This window comes from Eimeria tenella, genomic scaffold (genome assembly GCF_000499545.2).
Source record: "Eimeria tenella Houghton genomic scaffold, Eth_scaff55, whole genome shotgun sequence".
NCBI classification, from domain to species: Eukaryota; Apicomplexa; class Conoidasida; order Eucoccidiorida; family Eimeriidae; genus Eimeria; species Eimeria tenella.
Window position 1 is genome coordinate 179,758 of NW_013543412.1, and position 8,804 is coordinate 188,561.

At 50.0% G+C, this 8,804-nt stretch overlaps 2 protein-coding genes across 2 annotated transcripts; both read right to left on the reverse strand.

Moving 5' to 3' along the window:
* Positions 1–1,401: 1,401 nt before the first annotated feature.
* ETH_00001835 (myosin heavy chain, putative) lies at positions 1,402–2,519 on the reverse strand (the record flags this gene model as incomplete). Its single annotated transcript, XM_013377572.1, has 3 exons — positions 1,402–1,520; positions 1,684–1,711; positions 1,845–2,519. The coding sequence occupies 3 exons, from the start codon at positions 2,517–2,519 to the stop codon at positions 1,402–1,404; spliced, it is 822 nt and encodes a 273-aa protein (XP_013233026.1).
* Positions 2,520–7,703: 5,184 nt separating this feature from the next.
* On the reverse strand, positions 7,704–8,174 carry ETH_00001840 (uncharacterized protein; the record flags this gene model as incomplete). Its single annotated transcript, XM_013377573.1, has 1 exon — positions 7,704–8,174. The coding sequence occupies one exon, from the start codon at positions 8,172–8,174 to the stop codon at positions 7,704–7,706; it is 471 nt and encodes a 156-aa protein (XP_013233027.1).
* Positions 8,175–8,804: the final 630 nt, after the last annotated feature.

Consider the following 8,804-nt stretch of genomic DNA (forward strand, 5'->3'; position numbering starts at 1 on the left):
GGCGCGTGCCTGGCCGGCGCGTGCCTCCAATTACTGCGACTCTGCCTTGCCATGAGGGAAGGCGACGTTATCGACCTTATTTGCAAAGTGTCAGACCGAAAGTAAGCTTGTTAACGCATTTAGTATTTCACCGAAAGGTCGCATCAATCAATTTTTCTTGAACGTATTTATTGTCGTTTGCATTGAAGGTCTGTCTAGTTTTCGCAGGCGCAGAAGCCATTAAAGAGAGCTCCAATATTGCCTCTTGAAAGGCATAGCTTTCCAGCTGTTGGAAACAACATAGCCATGCTTGCCACCTTATACGAATTGATAGAGTGACATGTGGCAGAAGCATTTGGTTTTTGGGATTACTCCGATGATGTTCGCAAGCAGCCACGCCCGCCAAGCCAACATTTAGGCGTTTCGTACGGCACGAGCAGACAAATTTCATTCTATTGCTCCTTGTGCGGGAAAAATGAGGCTATATAGCTTTTGCTGAGCAGAAAGCGACAAAAGGCAGCTACTACCCAGATATTGCCATTCAGTTTACTCTGCTTTTCATGTACCGTGGCTAGCACAGTCTCTGGCATTCAGGTGTTCAGCTCACGAGGACTTCGTCACTTGACAGTAGGGCGCTGAGAACTCTGCGCCGATCAAATGCCAAGAATTCCTCGAGCGAAAGCCTTTCAAATTCCCCTGGATCACATATTCAAAAGCTTGTTTCTGTACTTGACGTCTCCGGAATTGTGATGTGCCTCCTGGAGCATTAATCTGCCTTAATAGGTGTGAAGTTTAGATGTAAACGCGTGGACACAGAAGCTCACCCACTGAAACAGAGGGAGCACCTCGCAGTTTTCTCTCTTTCTTCACGTCATTAATGCATTCAACAAGAAACGCTTCTAAGTCCCTGCGCCGTGAAAGAGACTTAGACGCTTCTACCAGGCTGGACCTATGAGACAACAAACTCGCCAGCATTGCGTTTTACTTGGCGCTTGTGCTCAGCCGACAGACCAAATGATTTCAGCTAAAATCGTGCAGCACTAAGAATCAAGTTCATTGTGGTGAGAAAAGTCTTGGAAGTGACTGGACGGGCAGAGATTCTGAATTTTTGACTGTTCCAAGACGTGCCCAATTCGTGAGTTCCTTTTCGCTTCGCTCTGTAGCCGACGATTTTGGGCGGTCAGATTGGCTAGTTGTCTCTTAAGATCCTCTATATTTTGCCTCAATAGGTCTATCTGATCCGTTGAAGTGTCACCCACTGTGCCAGTGCCACCGTAAGATGACGTAGATCTTTCTGCTCTAAAGGCTGCCTCCACATCTACTGGGGCAAGCGTTGTAGTTTTACACGCTGTGTTTTCAACGTTCTTCGATTTTGCATCTTCCTGAGAATAGTGGGCTAAGAACGTAGCCAAGATGCGTGTCTTAAACTTTTGTGGAAGGTGCAACAATTCCTTCAGGCATTAGCGAGTAATGGATGCCACTGCTGTCGAGGCGTGCTCTCTTCGCTACGTGGGATACCGTGAAGTAAGCGATGAATTCACCTGCAGCAAAGTACGCGCATCGTATTGTTCTTGACGCTGTGCAACTCTAAGTTTTCGCTTCGTTTTTTTTAACTCTTCTTCTAGGAAGTCACGATCTTCCCTTAGAGCCTCGGTCCGTGCTCGCCAACTGAGAAGGTCTCCTTTAAGCCTTTTGCAAACCTACCGAGGAGGCACCAAGAACTGAAGGCTTTCTACGATATGCAAGCAGAAAAGTCACCTGACAGGAGATAATCAAGGGCGATCTTTTTGAATCTCACTTCTTCAGTCGCTGGCATGCAGTGTGATCCACATCGGGACCAGGATGTGCGCCAATTAGGCCGATACCTGATCGAGCCTGACAGCTTCTTTCACGAACCATTCTAGTTCCTGCTGGAGCGTCCTGACCTTTAAGTCCCTCTCCAATAGGTTTTTCTGTTCATCTGCGCACTCTTGGAGATACTGTACATGCTTTTGTAGTTTTGTCATGTGCGCGCGAAATGCACTAAAGAACTCCTCTTCATGCTGAGAGAGAAGAACGTTCACCCTTCCCTCCAGCCCTTGAGCGGTCGTAGACAAAAGCGTCATAGCCTCTGAAAGGCCTCGAGCGTGCTGTAACCCCCCCAAAGATGCTGTATCAAGATTTTGCTGAAGCCCGCTAGCCTCTTCATTTTGAATCGACCCCGGTGAATCAGCGCCTTCATTGTGTTCCAGCTGTTGAAACGAGCTTTCGCGCTCATCGAACGCCCGCTGATCTAGAACTAATGTATTCTGTGAAATAGTGTCTTCGGCTGTAGCGCGTCTGCAGGAGTCATACAGCAACTCCTCAGGAGACGTCGATAGCCTCGCGTCAAGTTTGTTTTCGTCAAGCATGAACGAGACGTGATTGGGTCTGACGTCGGGTGGGTTTGGCGTCTCAGCAAAACTTTGTAAGTCCGTTCTCTCCTCCTCGTGTACATCTTGCGTTTGAGAGATAAAGCCATCTTCGTGTAAATCCTCTCCAGATGACCCTAAGGCTTCCATTTTCGAGAAGCTTCTGCAAATCTACTGAACCTTTATGCACGAGATCACTAGACGTTTCCTTGCATCTACTGAACCTTTATGCACGAGATCACTAGACGTTTTCTTGCTGAACTGCTCTGCCTAAAGAATTTCCTAGTAGAAAATCCAGTGCTGGGGCTGGGCACAAGATGCATGCGCTGATCCCTGGGGCTGGGATCCAGATGCATTTTCCCATGAAACAGCCAGTCCACGCTTGGCGGCTTTTATTTAGTAGAACACTTTCTGTGCTCTGTGTGTAACTCACGAAGCAGTAAAAACCAGAGCCAAACATTGTATATCGACTTCTGTGCGCGCACACCTTGTCCTTTCTTGCCATTAACAAATGACTAAGTGGCCAATTCAAAATCTTATACTTCGTAAGCTTAAAAATCTCTCGTGTAAAGTAAGTCACTAGGATACAACTACAAATGAACTATGAACGGCTGGAAGTGTGGTGGAAGGAAACAATTTTGGTGCACAATTCTCACCCTTTCGTAGCTCTTTGTTCAAATAATGCGCAAACTTTTGGTGAAATTCCAACAGCAAGTCGAGCGCAACGGCCAATCAACAGTTGGGAGCTTTCGCGTCTACCTTGTACTACGATCTCCTTGGCTAACTGCAGCCGGAAAATAGAAGAGTTGTTTAAAAAATAGACAGATTCCTGAAAAGCAGGTACAGCACAATATTTTACTGAGACGATTTGACGTCTGCCGACTTTTAGTTCCTGGCTTCCAGATATTATCAAGCTTGCAGCTTCGCTACCGGCAATCAGCAGCAATGCATGCGACAACTTGGTCCTCGGTTAAAGGGACTGCCGGAAATGGCAACCAAGCACGAGTTTTCTCACGTTCTGCCACATGTGCGCTCGTCCTCCAGAAATACTTGACATGCTCCAAACCCATTGAACACCTCTGCTATCATACTCCTATTAATTATTAAGTGTTACGCAGAGCCTTGCACATATGTTTCTCCTTTTTGAGCTTTTGCCCCTCTCACGTTCTTGGAAAGCACGCTTTTCTCTCTTGATTAGATCAGCGATAGGGCAAGGTCAAGCCGTTGTCTATTTTCATGGGAATTATTATTGGAGGCCACAATTGCACTCAGTGAGTTGCACGCTGTAGACACTACCTTTTACCTTTTAAAGACGTCCGGAGCTATCAAGAGCCTGCATGACTGTCAGAAAGAAGGAGGTGACCCTTTGTAATGCACACCGTTCTCTGCTGCTACTATGTTACTACCTAACCCACGAATAGGGCACCCTTTTGACAACTCCACTACATTCGACACATTTCTCATAAACCACACCAAATTGTTAAACAGTCATCTTTCAAGTTCTCGATCCCATTTTCCTGAAAGTGGCCTTCTCAAAGTTCTTGCTTTCTTGGCCCGGCTGGGACGGTGCCCTGCTTCGGTGCTGATGTTAGCGCCAGCTTCAATTTTACGGTATTTACAAACGCTTCTAGTTTAAACATGCTATCTTTCGAATAACTTGCCTTAATTCGTTATTAGTAAGTAGTGTCTGCGCCCGTCCTGTTTTCTGATAGCTCATTAATCACTGGTTAGGTAACTGGGCTGGCTAGGTGAGAACCCGATTGTAGTGGCTGCGCACTGAGCCCTCTGTACAGATGATATCTACATAACTGTGTCTCATCCGTTCTCACTCCTCAGTACAACGGAATATATGTCGATGAGACGATGGGAACCAAAACTAAGGCAACTTGCTATGCCAGTTGGGCGAACCAGGGGAGCAATCTGCGCGCTTTTCTATATATTTTCGCACTGAATGCAAACTTGGGAGCTCGGGTTTCGTTGGCAAAGCTCTCCCAATTCGCTCTGTCTTGTATGATAGACCGGCTTTCGAGCGACGTGAAGATTTGGGAATCCATGTTAGGAAGACCATAGTCATATGTTCCCTGAACATTGCCGAATGTGTAACTTGTGCTTGCGCTGGCCAGCCTCGCTAGTATATGCATCCACAGTACCACCTGTGGCGTCGCATACATTTCGTATCGCGTAGGGGTTGGACATAGGAGCGCCATTGTTTCGCGAGTCTTCATGATCGGCTCCTGCAGAGCTGGAGCGTCGTTTGCCTGCTCCGCCGGGGGCGTAGATGAAGCCTGTTTATGCCTGCTACCCTCTTTTCCCGTTTGACTAATGCACGCTATGGAGCGATCAGAATATCTCGCGTTCACTTAACTTTTAAGCTTCTAAAACAGATAGCATGAAGATGTGGTATGAGAGGCAAACAAATTTGCTGGAAAACAATTGAATGTTGAATAAGCTTTCCGAGGAAATCACTCGGAAGCACTTCATTGACCCAGTCACATTGTTACTGCAGCCGGCGGCCGGCGGGCGATAAGTTGTCAAGGTATCGCCGTCAGCTAGCTTCACATTTATTAAAAACCCGCAATGGTGTGAGCTGTACCGGGTTCAAGTAGCGCACCAGGATCATAGTAGCGTTTTATAGTTTAGGCCAATGATACTTACTTACATGATTATTATCCCACAGCATCAGGCAACTCGGTTTTCCCTAATCTGGCCCTCACACAGCATTCCTATCTGCCAGCACGCAAAAGCTTGGCAAGGCGGAGGCACTTGGCGCCCTGTCGGGCGTCAACCGTCACAGCCCGCTTAACAATCTGTCTGTTGCCCCAAAATTCCTATATACGTGGTCTCCGTAATAGTGGGTACGCTCCTTCATTTTATTTGCCTTTTCTTTATCTTTTCTGTCACATAAGTGGAGACAAGGTATTTGACTCTCAGGGACGTTTTGAGCCTTGGAACAGGGTTTCATCGCCCTCAGTTTCCCTCTCGTGAATGCCATCCTGCAGGTTATCACATTCTTGCGAATCGCCCTTAGTTTCCCTCTCGTGAATATCTTCCTGCACGTTATTACATTCTTGCGAGTGGCGCCACTCGTGGGCATAGATCATTTGCAATCAGCATTTCATGTTGCGGCTCCTCCTGTATTTTTTCCCGTGTTCCAACAATCGATTTAAACGCAGCTGCCAGGGCTTGCCAGACAGTGAAAATCGCGTGGGGTGTTCTCACCAGAACTATGACTATTTGTGGCAAAGCTTTGCTTTAAAGTTGCCTAGGTAGGCAGGCGAGAGAGCATCACTTTCGCCCAGTATGAGTGAGAACTTTGCTGCAAAGTGTGAAAATTCTCCCATCCACTTCACTTTTGTCAGACGGGCTTTATTGCCCCCCGGGACTTGCAAACTAGCAAAATCTGGTATGCAGCTTCTTTTCCCTCCTCCTTGCTACTCCAAAATTCGACAGCAAACAGAGTAAGCAACTTGATAGTCCAGTGCAGCCCTAGTTGAGTGCCGGAGCATCTTAACTGTTCATTCACTGGAGGTTGTTTTTGCCTCCTTGCGTTTCACCTACACCGAATCCGTGCTTTTCCACAGCACACTGGACGATCAGTGCCTTCAAATCGGTAGAGTGCAGCATTTCATTTAAGATTTTGATATGGGTATAGGGTTCCGCGCGTGCTCATTATCTGTTAGAGAGTGCTAAGCAATTTCCTTTCTGCTGTTGATGTGTGTATTGCTATCTACAGCAGTTATCTGGCTGTCATGCGCTTTGCTGGCCTGAACCGAGCCCGCGATTGGTATTTGCTCTTTTGTCGTGCATGCTTGTATTTAACTCTGAATCTGAGTGTCTCGCTGGTAAATCCACAGAAAGTCATTTGAGATGCAATGTAAGTCTTTACTTTTACCTTACCGGCCTCTAATTGTAGTGGCTGATACCCAGCAACCTACGTCTAACCTTTTGGCAAAAAACGCGAAATGAAAGTAGTCAGAAAGACCGAACAAACGACAAAGTAGTGCTGGACTTTGTTCAGACACGTGGTGAGGTGCACAAGGTCTCTGAGCAAGAGGTTGGGTTCTTCCAGAACAGTTTCGCGGCCTAGCACTCTCAGAGCCCCGTATTTTCTATGTTTTATAGCTTGCATCTAGCTTGGGCTGGCTTAGGATTAGTTATTTCAGTCCTCAGGACAGCTTTTGTGATTCGGTGTAGTGCGTATCACTAAACTGCCTCCACTCCAAGCCCTGAAAACTGGCAGCTGCAGCCCCGCACCTCAGCAAAAGCTCTCCTCAGTTTTTCAGTAGCAACCTACTTTGCATGCAGCTCTTTCTTTAAGAGATGCAGAACCGTTCTATGGAGCGCAAAGGCAGCAATCGAATCAGCTGTTGAGGGATTAGAGCCTGAAACGACAAGTTGAGACACTTCAAAGTGTAAGGGAGGACACAAATCTCGAAATTCAAAGAAGGCCACTCAGCTCTAGTTAATAAAGCGCAAATACTTGTATGAGAACTTCTTTAGAAGCTTGTGTAAAGCCTGAGTCCTACACTTAGCAGAAGAGAAAGGCACAGTGCTCGAGCTAGCTTCTCATAGAGAAGTGCTACGTTGCGGTGCTGCGCACTTCGCTGAGTCTCAGCGCAGCCCTACTTAGTATTTAATGCAGCACAAGCAGGTAGGACTTAGGACTTATTAGACTTCAAAACTTTCTTTTGCGGCAAAAGGGAGAGGCTAGCACTCATGCCAAGGTGACCCCACAAGTGCCGGGGACTGCAGAGAAAGGGGAATGTCTTATCTCCTGAGTCTACTGGACCTGTCTGCCCCCAAACTGGGCTGCAGGTGCCCTCCCCTAAATGTTTATAAACAGCTTCTTTGACTGCCTAGAGCCTTGGCTTGTGCTGTGTTCACTAAAGGCTTCTTCCGTCCCGCATTGCCTCTCAAAGAGCCGCGCTAGGGCCCCCGAGGCCCCTTAACAGCTCTAATAACCCAGCAGAGCAGGGCAGAAGGGAGGGGGCCCCCTCCCTTCTGTTCTAAGCAGCAAAAGATTCACTTCTGAGACCCTCCAATACCCCTTAGAGGCCTCGAGCCTGCGCTGTGTTGGCCGCAGGGGGCCCCTTGGGGCCCCCTGGCTTTTGTTCTGGGCCTACAGGCCGCCCGGGCCTCCGTTTCCCAGGCCCTGCAGGGCTTGGCTGCTGCTGCTTTGTGTCTGTGGGTCTTAGTTACTGGCAAAGCAGCCCGAGGCAGCAGCAGCAGCAGCAAAATTTGCTGCAATCGGAGCTCCCCACAAAGGAGGGCTGAGCTGCTGCAGCCCCCGTCCCCCCGGAAGCAGATCCTCTCAACCTGGGCCTCTTTTAGTGTTTAAAATGCAGCGAAAGAGGATTCTTTTAGCCCCACAGCGTGGGGGCCCCTGGGGCAGTGGGGGGCAGCCCGTGCTGCAGCAGCAGCAGCAGAGCTCCGCGCTGTCTCTCCGTCGCTGGGGGCCCTGAAGAGCCAAAAGCGGAACTTAAGGGCCCCCAAGGGCCGCAGGGGTCCCAGAGGCCCCCAAGGGCCCCCTAGGGAAGAGACAGACCGGGGGAGGGCCCCGGGACGGGCTGCAGCAGCAGCAGCAGCTGAGGGGAAGCAGCAGCAGGCGCCCCCGGCGACGGGGCCTGGCTTCTGGTGTGGCTGGCTGGGTGAGCTGTGCTGCCAGGAATTGGGTCTTGTGCATAAAAAGCGATTTATTTTCCTTTTATTTTGCCAGTTTTTGAAGAAAAAGATCTTTTTGACCTCCAGGCTCTTCGCCGCAGCGAGAGGTGGGCTTGTGCATGGGGCCGTCGGCTGGTGCAGCATCGGGCGGTCTTCTTTTCTCTCTTTGTCTCATTTCTCTTTTCTCTCTTTTTCATTACGTGAACTCTGCACGGGATTTCGTGCGTCCATCCCCCGCGGGCCTGCCTCGCGGCTGCTGCTGCTGCTGCTGCGGCCGATGCTGCTGCGGGAGCTGCGCGCCGCCCGTTCCCGCTGCTGCTGCAGCAGCAGCAGGCCCGCAGCGGCGCTGCATGCGCTGCAACAGCAGTTTCGCGCCGCAGGACAGCACCAAGAGAACCCCTGCGCCGCAGCTGTGGGGCCCCTCCTTGTGGGGAAAAGGCGGGGTTGGTGTTTGTTTCATTTTGGGTTTTAGGGCCCCCCGGGGGCCCCCCAGTTCGTCTCTTTAGGCTGCGCTGGGTGTGCCCTGCGTATGTGCGGGACTGCAGGTCTCCAGCCGCTGCGCGCTCGCTGCCCCCGCTGCTGCTGCTGCTGCTGCTGCTGCTGCTGCTGCTGCTGCGGCCCAAGATGAACGCCCAAGGCAGAGGCGAAGGGCCAGACAGGCCAGAAGACCAGCGCTCTCTTTCGAGGGGGCGGGGAATGTCGCAAGACGGGGAGGGGGGCCCCCGGGGGGCCTCTAGGGGCCCCTCTAGGGGCCCCTCTAGGGGCCCCTCCAGG